This window comes from Macaca mulatta, chromosome 3, assembly GCF_049350105.2.
Source record: "Macaca mulatta isolate MMU2019108-1 chromosome 3, T2T-MMU8v2.0, whole genome shotgun sequence".
Lineage (NCBI taxonomy): Eukaryota > Metazoa > Chordata > Mammalia > Primates > Cercopithecidae > Macaca > Macaca mulatta.
The window spans coordinates 47795173-47817321 of NC_133408.1; the positions used below are offsets into that span (position 1 = coordinate 47795173).

The window sequence follows — 22149 nt, forward strand, 5'->3', positions numbered from 1 at the left end:
CTGGGAGAAATCCTAAGCTTTCAGAGGACATCCATCCCTTTCTCCCACCTTAATAGGTTGTCCTTTATACATGCAATGATGTTACTGCCCATCAGGAAAGCAAAAGCAGTCTTCTTTTTTGTTGTTGTTTTGTTTTGAAACTGGGTATCATTCTCGCCCTGGCTGGAGTACAGTGGCAGGATCATAGCTCACTGCTGCCTCAAACTGGGCTCAAGCAATCCTTCTGCCTCAGCCTTCTGAGTAGCTGGGACTACAGGGGTGCATCACCACGCCTGGGTAATTTTTAAGTTTTTTATATATATATACACAGGGTCTCTCTATGTTGACCGGCTGGTCTTGAACCCCTGGCCTCAAGCCATCCTTGCACCATGACCACCCAAAAGTGCTGGGATTTCAGGCATGAGCCACTGGCACCAGGCTGCAGTCTCCTTTTGGATGTGTTTTTTCTTTTTTTTTTTTTTTTTTTTGAGACGGAGTCTCGCTCTGTCGCCCAGGCTGGAGTGCAGTGGCTGGATCTTGGCTCACTGCAAGCTCCGCCTCCCGGGTTTACGCCATTCTCCTGCCTCAGCCTCCCGTGTAGCTGGGACTACAGGCGCCCGCTACCTCGCCCGGCTAGTTTTTTGTATTTTTTAGTAGAGACGGGGTTTCACTGTGTTAGCCAGGATGGTCTTGATCTCCTGACCTCGTGATCCGCCCGTCTCGGCCTCCCAAAGTGCTGGGATTACAGGCTTGAGCCACTGCGCCCGGCCTGGATGTGTTTTTTCATGAGTCTAAAGAGTTTGCTGAATCATTTGTGAGCTAAACGATTATGAGCACAGTCACCTCTCCATCTCACCTGTCAAACTGAGTTTATAGTTTTTTGAGCCTATACTCTTGAGCTACCAATCCCTGGAGGCCTTGGCCTGCTGAAACGTGAAGAATTCACCAGTGTTTATCTACAGAGTTAGTGCTAAAAGGGCCTCAAGTGGGAAAACCTCCTCCTGCTCCCTGAAATAAAGATGTCACCTACCACTAATTCACACTTTATTTCTCCAGTAAAATGCATATCCCTTGAGCCATGTGATGGCTAGAACTGAGCTAGAACCCAGGAGCTGTCTGAGAGATGGGTCCTGGACAAGATTAAAGGGAACAGGTCACAGTGGCCAAACAGTGAGGTCACAGAGAGGTTTGTTAGTCCCAGACTCCATGGGGGAGGGGTCTAGGAGGCAGAGGGGCCCCAGAGGTCCCCCAAGCCTAGACAGGGGACATGGTGTGGGAAAGCCAGCAGGAACGGGGGGCCAAGGGCCTAGGAGACAGGAGGGCAGAAGCAGGGAGGGGGCAATCAGGATGGTGAGGAGAAGCCAGAGACGGAAGCTGCAAAAATTCACCAGGCTGTGTGGACGGGAGGAGGGGCTCCGGGTGAGGGGGATTGGCCGCAGGAGATTGGGAGGAGTTATTTGGAGAAGTTAGGGATGGGTCTGGAGAGAGAGGGGAGGACATGACTGTACCCGGCTGGAGTCAGATGAGCCCCAAGATAGGCAGAGAGAAGGGAAAAAAGGATGTGGGACCCTCATGGGACCCTATGCACCCCTTCTCGGGTAGGTGAAGAGAAGCTGCCCTTCTTGTGGCCCGGAGCTTGGGGTTGAAGAGAAGAAGGGGAAAGGGAATCCAATTTCTATCCAGTTGTTCCCCCCAGAGCTGGTGAGTCCTTGGGGAGGGGGGTTGAGAATAATAGGATTGGGGGCCAGACCACCAAGGAGCCACCGATGACCCCCCTGCCTCTTCCCTTCTCCCTCCCAGGTGGAGCATATCATCTCATTCCTCCCAGTCAGAGACCTTGTCGCCCTCGGCCAGACCTGCCGCTACTTCCACGAAGTGTGCGATGCGGAAGGCGTGTGGAGACGCATCTGTCGCAGACTCAGTCCGCGCCTCCGAGATCAGGGTTCTGGAGTCCGGCCCTGGAAGAGAGCTGCCATTCTGAACTGTACACCTTCCCCAGAACCTCCTGTTCTCCTTGCCTCTTGTCCTGCCTTAGCCTTCCTGCTCTCTAAAGGCCCCTGATGACACCCACACTTCTAACAGTGCTTCCAGGGCCCCTTTCTCCGGAAGAAACGGGTCCAGTTCAAACATTCTCCCTTGAGTACTTCCTGCAAGTCTTCAGAATCCACCCACAGCCCCCATTAGCGGCCTCCCCGCCAAGTCTCCCTCTGTACACAGACACTTCCCGCTTTTTCCCTAGGGGCATCCCTCACTCCCCAAACCTGGAGTTTTCCCTCCTCTAACCCAAGGCTTCTGAACTTACTATTGATATTTTGGGCGAAATACTTCCTTACTGTGGGGAGCGGTCCTCTGCATCATAGGATATTTAAGCAGCAACCCTGGCCTCCACCCGCTAGATGGCCAGCAGCATCCCCCTTAATCGTGACAACCAATGTCCCTGAAGGACAAAATTACCCCCAGCCTGAGAACCATGTCATAAACCCTCTTCCCCTCCAGGGATCCCCCAGAGTGTACTTGTTACACTCACTGGGAGATTAAAAGAGAAGGGGTACCCAGAACACAGATCCAAAGCTAGGGGTGAGGGAGGATGAGCGGACTTCATTGATCATTCCTTTCCACTCTTATTTCTGTCTCTTTTTTCTTTTCTTTCTTCCCCCCCCCACCCTTTTTTTTTTTAGACAGATTTTCTTGTTTTTTTTTTTGAGAGAGGGTCTTGCTCTGTCACCCATGGGGACTGGAGCACAGTGGCAGGATCTTGGCTCAATGCAACCTTCACCTCCCGAGTTCAAGTATTCTCGTGCCTCAGCTTCCTGAGTAGCTGGGATTACAGGCTCCCGCCACCACACCCGGATAATTTTTGTATTTTTAGTAGAGATGGGGTTTTGCCACATTGCCCAGGCTGGTCTCAAACTCCTGGGCTTCTAAAGTGCTGGGATTATAGGCGTGCAAAAATTCACTGGGCTGTGAGGATGGGAGGAGGGGCTCAGAGTGAGGGGGTTGGATGCCACGCCCGGCCTCTGTGCCTTAATATTCTTAAGAGTTTTCCTCGACATCGCTGATGCAAGGTTGCACCAAAGACCTGCTCACTAAGAAGCACATGTTTGACCCTGGGCTGAGGTCGGCTGGAGACTAAAGTTCACATGTCCAGTATAATCTAAGCTTATTGTACACATCTCCTTCATAAAGGGTCTGTTCCCCTGTCTTGGGGATGGGGAGGAGCTACAAACTTGGGTGTCTAAGAAATCTACCCAAGCTCCATCTCATCTCCCTCGTGTCATCCCATCCCTTGAACCTTCTATCTCCTTCCCTCCTCCAGACACAAAGGGCCTGTATTTCCAGGCATTTGGAGGCCGCCGCCGATGTCTCAGCAAGAGTGTGGCCCCCTTGCTAGCCCATGGCTACCGTCGCTTCTTGCCCACCAAGGATCATGTCTTCATTCTTGACTATGTGGGGACCCTCTTCTTCCTCAAAAATGCCCTGGTCTCCACCCTCGGCCAGATGCAGTGGAAGCGGGCCTGTCGCTATGTTGTGTTGTGTCGTGGAGCCAAAGATGTAAGTAGCAGAACCCTGGCAGCTGAGATCCCACCTGTGTTAGTCCATTTTCACGCTGCTATAAAGATGTACCTGAGGCCAGGTGCAGTGGCTTACACCTATAATCCTAGCACTTTGGAAGGCTGAGGCAGGTGGATCACCTGAGACCAGGAGTTCAAGACCAGCCTGGCCAACATGGCAAAACCCCTGTCTCTACTAAAAATACAAAAATTAGCTGGGTGTGGTGGCAGGTGCCTATAATCCCAGCTACTTGGGAGGCTGAGGCAGGAGAATCACTTGAACCTGGGAGGCAGAGGCTGCAGTGAGCCGAGATCACACCCTTGCACTCAAGCCTGGGCAACAAGAGCGAGACTCTCTCTCAAAAAAGAGAAAAGAAAAAAAAGAAAGACATACCTGAGACTGGGTAATTTATAAGGCAAAGAGGTTTGATTGACTCAGTTCCACATGGCTGGGGAGGCCTCAAGAAACTTACAATCATGGCAGAAGGGGAAGAGGCACATCTTACATGGCAGCAGGCAAGAACGCACAAGCAAGAGCAGGGAAAACTGCCTTATAAATCCATCAGACCTTGTGAGAACCCACTATCGCGAGAACAGCATGGGGGAACCACCCCCATGATCCAATCACCTCTCACCTGGGGATTACAATCCGAGATGAGATTTGGGTGGGGGCACAGAGCCTAACCATATCGCCACCTCTCTTTTGAGGACCTAGGCCCCCATTAGTCCTGAGGTGTCTTTCGTATGACTTCTGCCCTCCCATATAGGAACTTGAAATCAAGGGCTTATTTCCCAACCCTGGACCCAAGCATTTCACCTCCCACCCCAGGATCCAGCTGCCCCAGCCCCATCCCATTTTGAAACCCTAGATCTCAGATGCCCTCATCTTTTCCCCCAGTTTGCCTCAGACCCAAGGTGTGACACAGTTTACCGTAAATACCTGTACGTCTTGGCCACTCGGGAGCAGCAGGAAGTGGTGGGTACCACTAGCAGCCGGGCCTGCGACTGTGTTGAGGTCTATCTGCAGTCTAGCGGGCAGCGGGTCTTCAAGATGACATTCCACCACTCCATGACCTTCAAGCAGATCGTGCTGGTTGGTCAGGAGACCCAGCGGGCTCTACTGCTCCTCACAGGTGTGGCCCAAAGCAGTGGCTTTTGCAAACTGTTTCCTTCAGATTCCTCAGGCCCTGCTGCAGAGGAGGGGGAGGGAGGCCCCTCAGACTGGTTTCCATATGCCACCTTATCCTAGTCTCCATCTAAATAGCTCTGCCTTTCTCTGTCTCCTAGTCTAGGATTCTGCTTAATATTTTACATGAATAAAAGGTCCTGTCTGGGTGCAGTGGCTCACACCTGTAACCCCAGCACTTTGGGAGGCCGAGGTGAGCAGATCACCTGAGGTCTGGAGTTCGAGACCAGCCTGACCAACATGGCGAAACCCCATCTGTACTAAAAAATACAAAAATTAGGTCGGGCGTGGTGGCTCACACCTGTAATCCCAGTTGTTGGGAGGCCGATGCGGGTGGATAACGAGGTCAAGAGATCGAGACCAACCTGGTGAAACCCTGACTCTACTAAAAAAAATACAAAATTAGCCAGGCATGGTGGTGCACACCTATAGTCTCAGCTACTCCAGAGGCTGAGGCAGGAGAATCCCTTGAACCCAGGAGGTGGAGGTTGCAGTGAGCCGAGATCATGCCACAGCACTCCAGCCTGGTGACAGAGCAAGACTCCGTCTCAAAAAAAAAAAAAAAAAAAAAAATAGCCGGGCCGGGTGGCATGCATCTGTAGTCCCAGCTACTTGGGAGCCTGAGGCAGAAGAATCACTTGAACCCAGGAGGTGGAGGTTTCAGTGAGCCAAGATTGTGCCACTGCACTACAGCCTGGGTGACAGAGCGAGACTCCGTCTCCAAAAAAACAACAACAACAACAAAAAGGCCCTGCTGCCAAAAAACAGTTTGCAAACCACTATTAGTGAACACCTGATTTTAAAAAGTCTGATCTTGGCAGGGCGTGGTGGCTCACGTCTGTTATGCCAGCACTTTGGGAGGCCAAGATGGGCAGATCACTTGAGGTCAAGAGATCGAGACCATCTGGCCAACATGGTGAAACCCCGTCTCTACTAAAAAATACAAAAGTTAGCTAATTAGCTGGGCATGGTGGCACGTGCCTGTAGTCCCAGCTACTCGGGAGGCTGAGGCAGAAAAATTGCTTGAACCAGGAGGCAGAGGTTTCAGTGAGCCGAAGTCGCACCATTGCACTCCAGCCTGACAACAGAACGAGACTCTGTCTCAAAAAAAAAAAAAAAAATTCAGATCTCCCCAGCTTCCATGCCAAGCACCTCACTATACTCCAAACTGCTCCCTACTTTCCTAGTGTCCTTTATACTTAACCACATCCCCAGGCCTGAAACCCTCTAGGCTTTTTCTTAATTTTTTTTTTTCTTTTTTGGAGCAGGGTAGGAGATGGGGGTCTTGCTATGTTGCCCAGGCTGGTCTCGAACTCCCGGCCTCAAGTGATCCTCCTGCCCTGGCCTCTCAAAGTGCTGGGATTACAGGTGTGAGCCACCACACTTGATCACCTCTACATTTCTGAATGCCAGGCAGGGCTCTCAATCCCCAGACCTCTCACTCAAATCGGATTCTAACAAATCTGCTAGATTTTTCTCTCCACTCATCTCTCATGCTGAAATACTTCCCTGATTTATGGTGGGAACTGGAGTCTGGGGGACTTGGGGTCACTCTTCCCTTATTTCTTTCTCACCCTTTTTCTTCCAGCCCCACTCTAGGGCAGTAAATGTGTCACCCATAGAGCCTAGGGAGTCTCTTGGGATGTTTATGTGAATATTGGAGAATCCCCTCCCCAACTAATTGTCTGCTTCCCCTGCCCCCAGAGGAAGGAAAGATCTACTCTTTGGTAGTGAATGAGACCCAGCTGGACCAGCCACGCTCCTACACGGTTCAGCTGGCCCTGAGGAAGGTGTCCCACTACCTGCCTCACCTGCGCGTGGCCTGCATGACTTCCAATCAGAGCAGCACCCTCTACGTCACGGGTATGGACCACCTCCCCCTAGCTCAAGCCCCCAGCCTTGGTTAGACCCTCCAAACACTGACAGCCCTCACCCTTACTCCAGCTGGATGGTCAACCCCTGAGGGCATCCTAGTGAAAAGATGTGTTTAGGGCCGGCATGGTGTGTCTTGCCTGTAATCCCATCACTTTGGGAAGGCAGGTGGATCACCTGGGGTCAGGAGTTCAAGACCAGCCTGGCCAACATGGCGAAAACCCATCTCTACTAAAAATACAAAAATTAGCTGGGTGTGGTGGCAGGCACCTGTAATCCCAGCTACACCAGAGGCTGAGGCAGGAGAATCACTAGAACCAGGAGGTAGAGGTTGCAGTGACCTGAGATCGTGCTACTTCGCTCCAGCATGGGCGACCGAGCGAGACTCAGTCTCAAAAGATGTGTTTTCAGTTCCCAGGCATCATAGTTGATGCATTCCTAGTGGGTTTGAGACTCCTTGGATCTTGTAGCTTTCATCCCAGGTGGGGCCTTATCCCTAGGAAATGGGTGCCCAAAGCTGCTGAGCTGAGGGCTCCTGACCCCCCAGACCAGGGGGGAGTGTATTTTGAGGTGCATACCCCAGGGGTGTATCGCGATCTCTTTGGGACTCTTCAAGCCTTTGACCCCCTGGACCAGCAGATGCCGCTTGCTCTCTCACTGCCTGCCAAGGTAGGCTCCTGGAGGGATGGGGCCAACCAGAGGGGTGGGGCTGTAGGGATTGAAAGGTCTGAAGTATTATAGGAATCAAATGATTGATCCAGAGGGGCAGGGGATTCCCAGGGAGAGGTATGCCAAAAGAGATCAGCTGAGGGCTGGGTGCGGAGGGAGGCTGAGGAGGGAAGATTGCTTGAGCTCAGGAACTCTAGACAAGCCTGGGCAACATAGTGAGACCCCATCTCTAAAATATATATATGTAGTATATATATAGTATATATATAAAAAATATATATATTATATATATGTATTATATATATATATAATATAGAAAGAGATCAGCTGGGGATGGCAGGTTAGTGACTGGGAGACTCTGGAACTCAGAGTTCCTCTGGAGGGAATGGAATGCCTATCCCCTTTCTATCTTGCATGCTAGATCCTATTCTGTGCTCTTGGCTACAATCACCTTGGTCTGGTGGATGAATTTGGCCGAATCTTTATGCAAGGAAATAACAGATACGGGCAGCTAGGAACAGGGGACAAAATGGACCGAGGGGAACCCACACAGGTAAGACTGTTTCCCAGCAACTCTCATCCCAACCCCTTTCCTCCAATTCCCTAACCCCCAGATATGTCCACTTCTCCTGCTTCCATAGAATCCAGATTCTGCTCCTCTGGGAAGTTAAGCCAATCAACATGTAATGTCAGTGGTACTGCCCCAGGTCTTACCCAGGGTTGGCACTATGAGGTCCATTCTGTGCAGTGCACACTGTAAATGCAGTAGGAATTTAGTGAAGGGGTAGAGTGGGTGACCTGGGCAGGCTAGAGTAACTTCTAGAAGAGGTAAGATGTGAGCAGGGGCCAGGTGCAGAGGCTCACCCCTGTAATCTCAGCACTTTGGGCGGCCAAGGTGGGCGGATCACTTGAGGTCAAGAGATCGAGACCAGCCTGGGCAATATGGTGAAACCCCGTCTCTACCAAAAATATAAAAAATTAGCTGGCTGTGGTGGCACATGCCTGCAATCCCAGCTACTCAGGAGGTTGAGGCAGGAGAGTCTCTTGAACCCAGGTAGCTGAAGTTGCAGTGAGCTGAGATCGTGCTGCTGAACTCCAGCTTGGGCAACACAGCGAGACTCCATCTAAAAAAAAACAGATGTGAGCAGGGTGTCGTGGGTTACATAAGACTTAGGTAGGGTTAGAGAAGGCATTTTGTGTGATAAGGAGGGGGATAGGCACGAAACTTGCACATACCTGGGACAGTGACAAGACGGGTCTTACTAAAGCACAGAAGGCATCTTGGGAATCACTGAGGTATGAGGTGGTACAGGTGGGCACAAGCCTAGAGAGGTGTAGATCTGGGGAAGAGTCACTGCAGGTTCTGGAATGGGAGAAGGCAACCCCCAAGAGGTGACTGAGAACACATGTCAGGAGCCTTGTGCAGAGGAGGCCGAGGCAGGGAACCTGCCAGGAGGCTGTTGAGTGATGGCAGCACTTGAGACAAGGGCCTGGCACTGCAGTGAGAATGCGAAGGAATGGATACAGGAGCCATTTGATTTGGGAAGAAAATGAATAGGGCCTCAAAACTGATTAGATGTAGAAGAGAGGGGTATAAGACAGAGGTGGCTCTGGAAGAAAGATGATATCTCACACCTGTAATCCCATGAGATCAGCCTGGACAACATGGAGAAACCCTGCCTCTAGAAAAAATACAAAAATTAGCCAGATGTGGTGGCAGGTGCCTGTGGTCCCAGCTACTCGGGAGTCTGAGGCACGAGAATTGCTTTAGCCTGGGAGGCGGAGGTTGCAGTGAGCCGAGATCGTGCCACTGCATTCCAGCCTGGGTGACAGAGAGAGACTCTCTCAAAACAAAACCAAACCAAAACCACACTCAATTGGAAACGTCTAGCTGGCAATTAGATACTACCTGGGAACATGGTTGAATGGACAGAAGTAGAGACTGAAAAGCAACTCTGAGAAGTAGGCCCCGTGGTAGGCAGGGGACGAAGAAGAGGTGCCTCTAAAACAGGCCATGCACCCCTCTAACACTGTCCCAGAAGCCATGTGACAAGGAAGTTCCAAATGGGGTGGGTGGCAGGGTTAATTGACAGTGTGACAATGTAAGATACATTTACTACTGACATGGAAAAGATAGTCATGCCACATTTTTAGGTGAAAAAAACTTTTAAGAAATGGTTTATATAGTACCATTTATTTTTATTTTTATTTTATTTTCAAGATGGAGTCTTGCTGTGTCTCCCAGGCTGGAGTGCAATGGCGCGATCTCGGCTCACTGCAACCTCTGCCTCCCAGGTTCAAGTGATTCTCCTGCCTCAGTCTGCCAAGTAGATGAGATTACAGCGTCCACCACCATGCCCGGCTAATTTTTGTATTTTTAGTAGAGACGGAGTTTTACCATGTTGGCCAGGCTGGTCTCGACTCCTAACCTCAGGTGATCTGCACACCTTGGCCTCCCAAAGTGCTGGGATTACAGGCGTGAGCCACCACACCCAGCCTCTTTTATTTTTATTATTACTTTTTTGAGACAGGGTCTTGCTGCTTCCCAAGCTGGAGTGCAGTGGCACAATTGTAGCTCGCTGCAGCTTCCAACTCCAGGGCTCAAGAGATCCTCCTGCTTCAACCTCCCAAGCAGCCAGGACTACAGGAATGCGCCACTATGCCTAGATAATTTTTTTTTTGAGACAGGGTCTTGCTATGTTGCCCAGGCTTATACTGAACTCATGGCTTTAAGCAATCCTCCCACCTCAGACTCCTAAAATGCTGGGATTACAGGTGTGACCCACCACACCTTGGCTCATCCCATTTTTTGTTTAAAAACACACAACTTGCCCATCATGGTGGCTGGCATCTGTAATCCCAGCTACTCAGGAGGCTGAGACAGGAGGATTGCTTGAGGCCAGGAGTTGGAGGCTGCAGTGATCACCACTGCACTCCAGCCTGGGTGACACTGAGACCCTATCTCTAAAAAATGAAAAATATACAACTTATGTGTATTTGTTTGTTTAGCCAACAGTGAAGAATATCTAGCAAGATATTAATAGTAGATAGTGGGATTTCCAGTGATTTTAAAATTAATTTTTTGCTTGCCAATGTTTCATAATTTTTCTAGAATGACCATAAATTACTTCTCAGTGTCTTCAGAATTAAAGCGCTAACAGGCTCAGGAGAATGAGAGGGTAGAAGAGGCCCTGGGATTTAGCCGCTGAGAGGGCAAGTGCCTCTAGAAAGAGCATATCAGTAATGTAGTAAAGAAAAAAGCCAGATCCCAGGGAGGTGCTGGAAAGACTGGCTGTGGGAAGGAACAGTAATGTGGCCAACCTCAGATTGGTCATGTAACCAACTCTGCTGCTTAAGAGAGAGAGGCAGGAAGCGGCAGGAAGCAAGTAGAAGAATTTTTTTTTTTTCAAAAACAGGGTGGCCATTTTGGAAAAGAATTATGTGATAAGTTGAAAATGCTAGGCTGAGCACAGTGGCTCACACCTGTAATCCTAGCACTTTGGGAGGCCAAGGCAGGTGGATTTCGTGAGCCCAGGAGTTCAAGACCAGCCCAGGCAACACGGTGAAACCCTGTCTCTACTAAAATACAAAAGAAATTAGCTGGGCATGGCGATGTGCACCCATAGTCCCAGCTACTCGGGAGGCTGAGGCAGGAGAATTGCTTGAAGCGGAGAGACAGAGGCTGCAGTGAGCTGAGATTGTGCCACTGCACTCCAGCTTGGGCAACAGAGTGAGACTCTGTCTCCACAAAAAAAAAAAAGAAAAAAAAAAAAGGTAGAGGCTGAAGTGGGAGGCCAGGAGTTCAAGATCACCATGGGCAACATAGTGAGACACTATCTCTATAGACAATTTAAAAATTTAAAATTTCAAAATTATAGGCACATGCTGGGTGTGGTGGCACACGCCTGTAGTCCCAGCTACTCAGGAGGCTGAGGTGGAAGGATGGCTTGAGCCCAGGAGTTCAAGGCTGCAGTGAGCTATGATTGTACCACTGTACTTCAGCCTGGGCAACAGAATGAGACCCCATCTCTAAAAAAAGAAAATAGAAAATAAAAATACTAGAGTGGAGGCCAGGTGCAGTGGTTCACGCCTGTAATCCCGGCACTTTGGGAGGCCAAGGCAGGCAGATCACCTGAGGTCAGGAGTTCGAGACCAGCCTAGTCAACATGGCATAAACCCCGTCTCTACTAAAAATACAAAAATTAGATGGGCGTGGTGGCAGGGACCCGTAGTCCTGGCTACTTGGGAGGCTGAGGTGGGAGAATCGCTTGTAGCCAGGAGGCAGAAGTTGGCAGTGAGCTGAGATCGTACTACCGCACTCCAGCCTAAGCAACGGAGTCAGACTCTGTCTCAAAAAAAAAAGAAGGAAGAAGGAAGGGAGGGAGGGAGGGAGGAAAAAGAAAGAAAGGAAGAAAGAGAAAGAAAGAAAAGAAAGAAAGGAAAGAAAGAAAAGAAAGAAAGAAAAGAAAGAAAAGAAAAGAAGGAGGGAGGGAAGGAGGGAAGGAGGGAAGGAAGGAAGGAAGGAAGGAAGGAAGGAAGGAAGGAAGGAAGGAAGGAAGGAAGGAAGGAAGGAAAGAAGAAAGGAAGAAAAGACAATAGTAGAGTAGGAAGGGAGGGATAGTGGAAGGAAAGTCCTTCCTCAGGGTGGTGTTGGAGGCTAACCTGGAGTTGCACAAGGAGCAAGTCTCCCTGAGGCTGGCAGGCAGGATGAGAGGCTGGACTGGCACAGATGGGTGGGCTGAAAATGAGGGGTACACCACAGCAGGCCCTGGGCTCAGGCAAGGAGCTCATTTTCTGGGGGCATAGATGAAGTACCAAGAGAAGTGCAAGACTCTATGTGACCACTTAGAGTATGGGGGCTGCAGGGGTCAGCAGGGCAGACCTGGGGCATGGGGCAGTGCTGGCTCCCATTTCCTCCTCCCCAGTTCACATTCTGCCCCGAGCCTTCCAGTCAACCTTTTCCCACCCCAGCCCCCCAGTCCCTTAGTGCTCCCCGCTCAGGGCCCCTGGCCGTGTGTCCCCAGGTTCGTTACCTGCAGCGGCCCATCACCCTGTGGTGTGGCCTCAACCACTCTCTGGTGCTGAGCCAGAGCTCAGAGTTCAGCAAGGAGCTGCTGGGCTGCGGCTGTGGGGCTGGGGGCCGCCTCCCAGGCTGGCCCAAGGGGAGTGCCTCCTTCGTCAAGCTCCAAGTCAAGGTCAGAGCGGGGTCAGGGGAGCGGGCACCCAGGGAAGACGAGAGTCTTGTGAGCCAGGAAGCCCACAAGGCTGTAGCTGGGGCTCCTGCAGGGACCCAGGGGGTCCCATTTTCCTAGCATCACCCCACCTCCCTCCTCTGCCTCACACCACACTCTCTGCTCTCTCCCTTAGCAGACTGTGCTGGCCTTGCCCAACCTCTCACACCCCTGGGACTTAGCAGGCTCAGGGCTGGTGTGAGAGGGAAGAATGCAATAGGCAGATTAGCCCGGGCTCCCTGGGAACCCCTGCAAGGAAAATACCACTCAGCCACGCCCCTTTCTCTCCTCCTCCAAGGTCCCTCTGTGTGCCTGCGCCCTCTGTGCCACCAGGGAGTGCCTATACATCCTGTCCAGCCACGACATCGAGCAGCACACCCCCTATCGTGACCTGCCAGCCAGCAGGGTGGTGGGGATTCCCGAGCCCAGCCTGGGGACTGGAGCACCCCAGGACCCCGGGGGGACGGCCCAGGCCTGTGAGGAGTACCTTAGCCAGATCCACAGTTGCCACACGTTGCAGGACCGCATGGAGAAGATGAAGGAGATCGTAGGGTGGATGCCCCTGATGGCTGCACAGAAGGACTTCTTCTGGGAGGCCCTGGACATGCTGCAGAAGGCTGAAGGAGGCGGGGGTGGTGTAGGGCCCCCAGCCTCTGAGACCTAATCCCCCTCATGCTAGCCTAGTCCCTGGAGGGAGTCTGGCCCCAGGCCAGGGACTAAGGAGCAATGACCACTGTGTGCATGCATGTGGGAAGGGGTTGCTAGGGGGTGGGGACCGCTAACCAGGGTAAGGCAGGGAATTGTTTTGTAAAATGTTCAGGGGGCTGCCCAGGAGGGGCCCCCAACCTGACTATCATGGACGAGAGATTTGATGGATAGAATAAAAGGCTGCAGTGAGGCCTGGTGTGGAGGCCTGGTGGAAGGCTGGCAGGGACGGGCAGGGATGGGGGTCTGCTGCCCGGCATGGTGGGTGCGGGAGGGCAGGAGCCCAGGCAGAGGCAGGCAACAGAAGCAGCTCCAGGTCTCAGGTGCGGCGGAGCTGATGCTGCCTGAACTCTTCACATTGCTGTCCACTCCCCGCTCCCAAGAGCCCACCCGGTCGTTTGGACTGGGAAGTCCTGGCCCCACTTTCTGGAACAACTCTATGCACAGATGCTCTTGGCTACCCCACTGGGGTCCCCTGTCTATTAGACTTGTCCCATCCTGAGGCAGCCAGTTCCTCTTGACCCCCAAGCTTCCCACCCATCTCAATTCAGCCTGAAGCCAGCCCCCTCCTCTCTTCCTTCTGTTTACCCCCCAGGTTTGGGCTCTGTTTTCTACTCCTTCCACCTCTTCCTCAGTAACAAGGACACTCCCTTCATCTACACCCCATGCCTCCTGCCTTGCTTCCTGTACCTTCAGGTAGTTGGAAGAGGTCAGGGGTGAGAATTCCTTCTCCTTGGCCTAGTCTGGCCCAGGCCTGGAGAGAAGGCAATAGAGATTTGAAGTGGAGGCCAGGCTTGGTGGCTACGCCTATAATCCCAGCAGCTTGGGAGGCCAAGGCAGGTGGATCACCTGAGGCTAGGAGTTCGAGACCAGCCTGGACAGCATGCTGAAACACTGTCCCTACTAAAAATACAAAAATTAGCCAGGCATGGAGGTATGTGCCTGTAGTCCCAGCTACTTGGGAGGCTGAGGCACAAAAATCGCTTGAACCTGGGAGGCGAAGGTTGCAGTGAGCCGAGATGGTGCCACTGCACTCCAGCCTGGATCACAGAATGAGACTCTGTCTCAAAAAAAAAAAAAAAAAAAAAAAAGAACTGGAAAATGGGCTGGCAGGGGTGGTCAGGCAGGGGGTGAGCAATGAGGGCTCCTGAGCTGAGGAAGCAGGGGCTGGGGGAGGATGGGGGCTAGTGAGTCCTCAGAAGGTCCTGGAGATACTCCCTCAGTGGACAGAGTGGGGTTCCCGATGACGTTACTTGAGGCCTGGGAGACGGCCTCTGCCCCTCACTGCTCCTCCCCCTTCTTAGGTCAACATTTATGTGTCCTAGACCTAGAGAGGTCCCAGGACACACCACTGTCCCGCCTTCCCCACCGCCCGCCCCACTGGCCAGTCCCCACGCCCACACACCCAAGGCTGCCCCATCTGGCGCTGATTATCCTGCTGCTGCCGCCACCGCTGCTGCTGCTCTGCAAAATTCAGCTGCTGCCTCTGTCTTGAGGACCTCTGCCTCTTTCCCCGGGGCCATGCTGCCTGCAGCCACAGCCTCCCTCCTGGGGCCCCTCCTCACTGCCTGGGCCCTGCTGCCTTTTGCCCAGGGCCAGACCCCCAACTACACCAGGTAGGTCTCTTGGCATCTTCCAGACAGCTCCAGTGAACTTCAGACCCCTGATTCCTGGGGCGTTATGCCTGGGGATATTTTGGGTTCCCTTGCTGACACACCACTCCCCAGATTTCCCACCGCCTCACCCTTCTCTGGCCCCCAAATCCTCCCCATCTGCTGTAAGACCTTGATCTCCTGCAGGCTACCACTGCTCCCATTCCCCCACCTTCGTCCTCTGGTATCTTAAGTCTCCCCACCCACCCAGATCCTTGGCCCCCCCATAGAACCCAAGAGAGAGCCAAGCTCCTGAACTTGCCTGGTAGCTGGATTCCAGGAAGGAATTCGAGAGGGATTTAGAGGGAGGAGGGGCCAGCGAGTGGAGACTTGGGAGTCAGATTCTAAAGCAGTTTGGAACAGGGGCAGGGCTAAGGTGAGGAGCTCGGGGGGCCTGGCCTCCAGGTTCAATCAGAGGGCCATCACCACTGCAGCTCCCTCCATCTCTCCACTCCCTCCCCCCCACCGCCTCGTGGCTGTGTCCACATCTGGAAGTAGTTAGGCGGCTCCTGTCCCTGGACTGCCAGGCAGAGTGAGGGGGGAGTCAGGAAGGGGGGCCGAGGAGGATTCCGGGAATTTCTGTTGGGGTGGGGGTGGGGACTCTGGGGGTTGGAGGGATGGTCGAGTTGCCAGGCCCACTTTTCCCTTATCTTTGTGGGAGTCTGGGACACCCCAGCCCTGTCCTGGCTGGTGGAAGCTGCCCCAGGTCTCTCAAGGCCTTTCCATTTCATCCCCCAGCTTCCCTCCTTGGAGTTTCATCCTCATCACCTCATCCCCATCTTTTCAGTGCTCCCCCGTCCCACCCGTCCCTGCTCTTTCCTGACCCCGTTTCTGTTCTCCAGACCCGTGTTCCTGTGCGGAGGGGATGTGAAGGGGGAATCAGGTTACGTGGCAAGTGAGGGGTTCCCCAACCTCTACCCCCCTAATAAGGAGTGCATCTGGACCATAACGGTGAGAAGCCCCTCTGGGCACTACCGCTTGTCAAAGTCTCAGAGGCAAAGGCCTGACTGGGAAGGGAGCGCCCCCAGGCCCCCACCCCCAGTCCCCGGCACCACCTTCTCAACCTGGGGCAGCTCCAAGTGTCTTCCCTCTGTCACTAAAGGCATCATTCCCACCGTAACAAGCACCCTCTTAACCCTTCCCTCAAATCCTCATTCTCCAGTCCCCGGCCCTCCCTCCTCTTCCAAAGCCTCAGCTCTTGTCCCCTGCACAGGCCACCAGCAGAGCTGCAGAGACCAGGCCCTCTGCCCTACACTGGCATGGGGGCCTCTTCCCGTTCAGTCCGTTTCTGCAAGAAACGCTTGGGGCAGGGGAGTTGCCCTCTGGCTGGGTTGTGTGGGGCCTGACTCTGTGGGTCCCCGCCTCTGTCCCCGCTATCAGGTCCCCGAGGGTCAGACTGTGTCCCTCTCATTCCGAGTCTTCGACCTGGAGCTGCACCCCGCCTGCCGCTACGATGCACTGGAGGTCTTCGCTGGGTCTGGGACTTCTGGCCAGCGGCTCGGACGCTTTTGCGGGACCTTCCGGCCTGCGCCCCTAGTCGCCCCCGGCAACCAGGTGACCCTGAGGATGACGGCGGATGAGGGCACAGGAGGACGAGGCTTCCTGCTCTGGTACAGCGGGCGGGCCACCTCGGGCACTGGTGAGAACTCCCTCACCTCCGCTTTCCCCCCACTCCAGGCCCCGCCCCGGGCGCAGTCCCGCCCCCAGCCCTAACCTCTGCCCCGCCCACCCCGCGCCCCAGCGCCTAGGGCGCCTTACCTCCCTGACCAATTTTCCTCACTAACCGCCCCTTCAGTCCCTCCTCCCCGTCTTCTCTCCCCTCCTCCCGCACCCACCCATCCCCTCTTCCAGGGCCCCCCCCAGGCGCGAGGCGGAAATGGGTCACCGACCCGCGGGTGGAATGGGCGGCCTGGGGTTACTGGGACGGTGAGTAACTGCCCGCCCCCGTCCGCAATCGGGCTCCCTCCGACGGGCGCGAGGGGGCACCCCAGGGCTGGGGGGACTAGGTTCCTCCGACCCGGGGGGCCCCCCTACACTCAGCCCTGGGCTCCCGATTGCGGTCCCATCACCCCCTCCTGGCGGCAGAAGTCTCCCTTGCAATGTTTCAGGCGGGGACCTCCCTAAAGGGGGCCTCGGGGGCTGTGCCCCAAGTCGAGGACACCCTCTCCAGCCTGAAAGGGGACTCTGCTGCAGGGCCGGGGAGATGGGATCTCCTAGGGGAAGAGGCGCGGTGCGGCCGCGGGTCGGGGAGGGGCCAGAAGGGGGCGTCCAGCCAGTTCCTCCTCCCGCTTCCACCGCCCGCCAGTGCGCCCTGCGGCCCCAGACTTCCCCGAGCCGCGCTCCTCCCGGCCGCTCTCTGCTAACCTGCCCCCGTCTTACCTCCCCTTCTTCTCCTCCCCTCATCCTGAGCCCCAGACATCCGAGCTGCCTGCCGGGGCTCCCAGCCTAGAGCTCTCCTCGAGCTGACCGAGGGTCTCCACTGCCCCCCACCCCCGCTCCTCTCTCCCCTCCCCAGAGCACCAATTTTGCGGGGGGCGGCTGGAGAAGGCCCAGGGAACCCTGACCACGCCCAACTGGCCCGAGTCCGATTACCCCCCGGGCATCAGCTGTTCCTGGCACATCATCGCACCCCGGGATCAGGTACCGACCCTCCTCCCCAGGCTGCCCTAGGGGACCCAGGCGGCGCCCTCCAGCTTGCAGCCAGCAAATATTTATTGAACATCTGCTGTGTCCCGAGCACTGCGCTTGCGCTGGTGGGCCCCCAAAACAGCCCCAACCCCTGCAGGCACACAAACAAAAATGTAAAAATTGCAACTGAGACAAGTCTCAGGAGAGTGAGGTACAGGGTCCTGGTATAACACGCGGGTCTGTCACTTGTGAGTGCGCCAGGACTTGACCTTGCCAACGACGACGACCGACGCCCCTGCAGGGTCCCATGGGTGTGTGTGGTCCTGCGTGCTGTGGTGTGAACGCCTTCAGGAGGGGGCCCAGGGGACGCGGGAGGTGGGAGTAGGGGCTGCAGAAGGCACCCAGTAGATGAGGTGCAGGCGCCGAGAGGTGTCCCACCGCGCAGCCCCCGCCTCCACCCGCCACCAGGTCATCGCGCTGACCTTCGAGAAATTTGACCTGGAGCCGGACACCTACTGCCGCTACGACTCGGTCAGCGTGTTCAACGGAGCCGTGAGCGACGACTCCCGGAGGCTGGGGAAGTTCTGCGGCGACGCAGTCCCGGGGTGAGGGGCGGGACCTGGGCGAGTCCGGGTGAGAGAGTAGGGGGACCGCGCGCAAGCGGCTGTTTGTAAGGGCGGGGTTCAACTAAAGGGACGAGATCTGAACCCCAGGGCTCCAAACCAGGGAGGGGAGCAGGTTCCGGGCCAGGCAAAGAGAAGATTTGGCCTTGGGTCTGGAGTCTGGGGATAGAGAGGCGAATGGGGCTCTGCGAAGTCGGGACGAAGTTAAAAGGCCACCGGACCAGGCGTAGTGGCTCATGCCTGTAATCATAGCACTTTGGGAGGCCGAAGCTGGAGGATCACCTGAGCTTAGGAGTTCGAGACCAGCCTGGGCAACATGGCGCAACCCTGTCTGTACTAAAAATACAAAATAATTAGCTGGACATGGTGGCGTGCCTGTAGTCCCAGCAACTTGCGGGGCTGGGGCAGGAGGATTACTTGAACCCAGAAGGTCAAGGCTGCAGTGTGCCGAGATGGAGCCACTGCACTCAAGCCTGGGAGACAAAGTGAGACCCTGTCTCAAACAAACAAATAAACAAACAAAAAAGGTCATGGGGGGCCGGGTGCGGTGACTCACGCCTGTAATCCCTGCACTTTGGGAGGCCGAGGCGGGCGGATCACGAGGTCAGGAGATCGAGACCATCCTAGCTAACACGGTGAAACCCCGTCTCTACTAAAAATACAAAAAAATTAGCCGGGCATGGTGGTGGGCGCCTGTAGTCCCAGCTACTCGGGAGGCTTGAGACAGGAGAATGGCGTGAACCCGGGAGGCGGAGCTTGCAGTGAGCCGAGATGGCGCCACTGCACTCCAGCCTGGGCGGCAGAGTGAGGCTCCGTCTCAAAAAAAAAAAAAAAAAAAAGTCACGGGGCTGAGACGAGTGTGGTGCACACCCGCCCTGACACTTCCCCCAATGCTCGGTGGCCACCCGCAGCTCCATCTCCTCCGAAGGGAATGAACTCCTTGTCCAGTTCGTCTCAGATCTCAGCGTCACCGCTGACGGCTTCTCAGCCTCCTACAAGACCCTGCCGCGGGGCACTGCCAAAGAAGGGCAAGGGCCCAGCCCCAAACCGGGAACTGAGCCCAAAGTCAAGCCGCCCCGCAAGTCCCAACCTCTGGAGAAAACAGAGGAAACTCCCTCAGCCCCCGGTGAGTCTGGGATGGGGGAGGAAGGGGAAACAGACTGAAGGGAGCCATTTCAAAAAGTTCTGACCTGCACTGTGGCTCACACCTGTAATCCCAGCATTTTGGGAGGCCCAGGCTGGAGGATCACTTAAGCCTAGGAGTTCAACATAGCAAGACCCTGTCTTTTCAAAAATAAAAAATTAGGCTGGGCTGGTGGCTCACGCCTGTAATCCCAGCACTTTGGGAGGCCAAGGCCGGCAGATCACCTGAGGTCAGGAGTTCAAGACCACCCAGGCTAACATGGCGAAACCCCATCTCTACTAAAAATACAAAAATTTGCCAGGTGTGGTGATGCACACCTGTAATCCCAGCTACTTGGGAAGCTGAGACAGGAGAATCACTTGACCTGGGAGGTGGAGATTGTAGTGAGCTGAGATTGTGCCACTGCACTCCAGCTTGGGTTACAGAGTGAGATTCTGTCTCAAAAAAAAAAAAAAAAAAAAAAAAAAAAAATAACCAGGCATGTGGTCATAGCTACTTGGGAGGCTGAGGTGGGAGGATCACTTGAGCTGGGAAGGTCGAGGCTTCAATGAGCCTGACTGTGCCGCTGCACTCCAGCCTGGGCAACAGAGCAAGACTCCATCTTAAACAAACAAAAAAGTTCTTCCTGGGCTACATTCACTCATTGATTCATCTTATAGTCACTGGTCCCTCCTTCCTGCCAATGACCCTTACTGGGTGCTGGGACCGGAAGCTGGACAGAGCTCTGAACAGTTCAAGTCAATGAGTCTGTTATGCGGACAATGCTCCCTCCTACCTGCTGAGCAGGTCACGCTCCACCCTCCTCCCTCCTAGATGCCCCCGCTGTCACCTGCCCAAAGCAGTGCCGCCGGACAGGCACCTTGCAGAGCAACTTCTGTGCCAGCAGCCTGGGTAAGAACACCCCCAAGCCCATCCAGCTCCTCGAACCACCTCCTGCTTCTGGTTCCAGTCCTCTGCCGTCTGGAACCTCCCATCTCCTCATCTCTCACTCCCATTCTCCCACAGTGGTGACTGCAACGGTGAAGTCCATGGTTCGGGAGCCAGGGGAGGGCCTCGCTGTCACTGTCAGTCTTATTGGTGCTTATAAAACTGGAGGACTGGACCTGCCTTCTCCACCCACTGGCACCTCCCTGAAGTTTTACGTGCCTTGCAAGCAGTGCCCCCCCTTGAAGAAAGGTAACAGAGATGTGGAGAAATGGGGATGGGGCGAGCTAAGCCACACTGAAATGATCAAGGTGTGGAATCTTGAGACCTGCTGACAGGTCTCAAGAATAAGAGATCTCAACTCCTCCCTCCCTCCTTCTTCCAGGAGTCAGTTATCTGTTGATGGGCCAGGTGGAAGAGAACAGAGGCCCCGTCCTTCCTCCAGAGAGCTTTGTGGTTCTCCACCGGCCCAACCAGGACCAGATCCTCACCAACCTAAGCAAGAGGAAGTGCCCCTCCCAACCTGTGCGGGCTGCTGAGTCCCAGGACTGAGACCCAGGCCAGCCCCGGCCCCTAGCCCTCAGGCCCTCTTTCTTATCCAAATAAATGTTTCTTAACTGAGGAAGGGGTCAGATCTCCATGCTTATGGTATTGGGGTCCAGCTTGAGGATTTCTTTTCATTCATTCATTCATTCAACACATATTTACTATACAGAATAATCTTTTAAGAATGTGACCAGGTGTGGTGGCTCACAGCTGTAATCCCAGCACTATGGGAGGCTGAGTCAGGAGGATTGCTGAGGCCAAGAGTTTAAGACCAGCCTGGGCAACATGGCAAAACCCCTCTCCACAAAAAAAATACAAAAATTAGCCAGGCGTGGTGGTGGACACCTGTAGTCCCAGCTACTCAAGTTGAGGTGGAAGGACCACTTGATCCGGGGAGGTAAGACTGCAGTGAACTGTGACTATGCCACTGTACTCCACCTGGAGGAACACAGTGAGACCCTGTCTCAAAAAAAAAAAAAAAAAAAGAAGTCACAGGCCAGGTGCAGTGGCTGATGCCTGTAATCCCAGCACTTTGAGAGGCTGAGGTGAGAGGATCACTTGAGGTCAGAAGTTTCAGATCAGCCTGGGCAACATGGCCAGATTCTGTCTTTACAAAAAATAATTAGCTGGGCGTGATGGTACTCATCTGTGGTCCCAGCTACTCAGGAGGCTGATGTGGGAGGCGTGCTTGAGCCTAGGACTCTGAGGCTGCAGTGACCTATGATCACACCACTGTACTCCAGGCAACAGAGTAAGACTTTCTCTAAAAAGGTAAAAAGAAAATATGTCACGTCTTGGCTGGGCGCGGTGACTCACGCCTGTAGTCCCAGTACTTTGAGAGGCCAAGGCAGGCAGATCACTTGAGGTCAGGAGTTTGAGACCAGCCTGGCCAACATGGTGAAAGCCCGTCTCTACTAAAAATACAAAAAAATTTAGCTGGGCATGGTTGCCAGCGCCTGTTACTCAGGAGACTGAGGCAAAAGAATTGCTTGAACTCAAGAGGTGGAGACTGCAGTGAGCTGAGATCATGCCATTGCACTCCAACCTAGGCAACAGAGTGAGACTCCGTCTCAAAAAATAATGTAACATAAAAAAGAAAAGAACATATGTCGCTGTTTGTTTTTTGTTTTTGTTTTTTTTGAGACAGAGTTTCACTCTTGTTGCCCAGGCTGGAGTGCAATGGTGTAATCTCGGCTCACTGCAAACTCTGTCTCCTGGGTTCAAGTGATTTGCCTGCCTCAGCCTCCCGACTAGCTGGAATTACAGGGGTGCATCACCACGCCTGGCTAATTTTTTTTTTTTTTTTTTTTTTTTTTTTTTTTTTTGAGACAGAGTCTCGCTCTGTCGCCCAGGCTGGAGTGCTGTGGCCGGATCTCAGCTCACTGCAAGCTCCGCCTCCCGGGTTCCCGCCATTCTCCTGCCTCAGCCTCCCGAGTAGC

The 22149-nt window shown here is 54.0% G+C and overlaps 2 protein-coding genes and 1 long non-coding RNA gene across 12 annotated transcripts in view; 2 read left to right on the forward strand and 1 right to left on the reverse strand.

Moving 5' to 3' along the window:
• The window catches only part of FBXO24 (F-box protein 24), a 19257-nt gene extending 5871 nt beyond the window's left edge, over positions 1–13386 (forward strand). For 2 of the 9 annotated variants that reach the window (XM_028845593.2, XM_015134470.3), the window contains exons 2-10: positions 1582–1680; positions 1780–1963; positions 3296–3531; positions 4429–4663; positions 6421–6579; positions 7136–7257; positions 7679–7810; positions 12282–12452; positions 12787–13386. In XM_028845593.2, coding sequence (XP_028701426.1) covers positions 1582–1680; positions 1780–1963; positions 3296–3531; positions 4429–4663; positions 6421–6579; positions 7136–7257; positions 7679–7810; positions 12282–12452; positions 12787–13152 — 1704 coding nt within the window. In that variant the 3' untranslated portion in view covers positions 13153–13386. Of the gene's footprint in view, positions 1–1218; positions 1250–1581; positions 1681–1779; positions 1964–3295; positions 3532–4428; positions 4664–6420; positions 6580–7135; positions 7258–7678; positions 7811–12281; positions 12453–12786 lie in introns of those variants that run through there. The other 7 variants (XM_077996358.1, XM_077996359.1, XM_015134471.3 and 4 more) reach the window with 4 other exon arrangements.
• LOC114676876 (uncharacterized) lies at positions 1787–14729 on the reverse strand. Its single transcript, XR_003728003.2, has 6 exons — positions 14599–14729; positions 12976–13105; positions 8494–8620; positions 8260–8381; positions 4471–4720; positions 1787–1937 (listed from the first exon to the last, which is right to left on the reverse strand). It is a non-coding gene; the product is annotated as an uncharacterized LOC114676876 (long non-coding RNA).
• On the forward strand, positions 14612–20785 carry PCOLCE (procollagen C-endopeptidase enhancer). Of its 2 annotated transcripts, XM_028845596.2 has the most exons (10): positions 14612–14809; positions 15688–15796; positions 16226–16484; positions 16697–16771; positions 17361–17485; positions 17942–18078; positions 19008–19222; positions 20054–20131; positions 20246–20416; positions 20550–20785. In XM_028845596.2, exons 1-10 carry the CDS (start codon positions 14715–14717, stop codon positions 20714–20716), a joined length of 1431 nt encoding a protein of 476 aa, XP_028701429.2. In that variant the 5' UTR covers positions 14612–14714; the 3' UTR covers positions 20717–20785. The 2 variants fall into 2 exon arrangements, with proteins under 2 accessions (XP_028701429.2, XP_001104751.4); XM_001104751.5 differs by lacking the exon at positions 16697–16771.
• The last annotated feature ends 1364 nt before the right edge of the window (positions 20786–22149 follow it).

Excerpts from the sequence above, each read along its gene's own strand:
- PCOLCE (XM_028845596.2), top strand. The coding sequence starts at position 14,715 with ATGCTGCCTGCAGCCACAGCCTCCCTCCTGGGGCCCCTCCTCACTGCC. Across the intron at positions 15,797-16,225 it reads AGTGCATCTGGACCATAACG|GTCCCCGAGGGTCAGACTGT; the intron begins GTGAGAAGCCCC and ends CCCCGCTATCAG. Across the intron at positions 16,772-17,360 it reads GGCCTGGGGTTACTGGGACG|AGCACCAATTTTGCGGGGGG; the intron begins GTGAGTAACTGC and ends TCCCCTCCCCAG.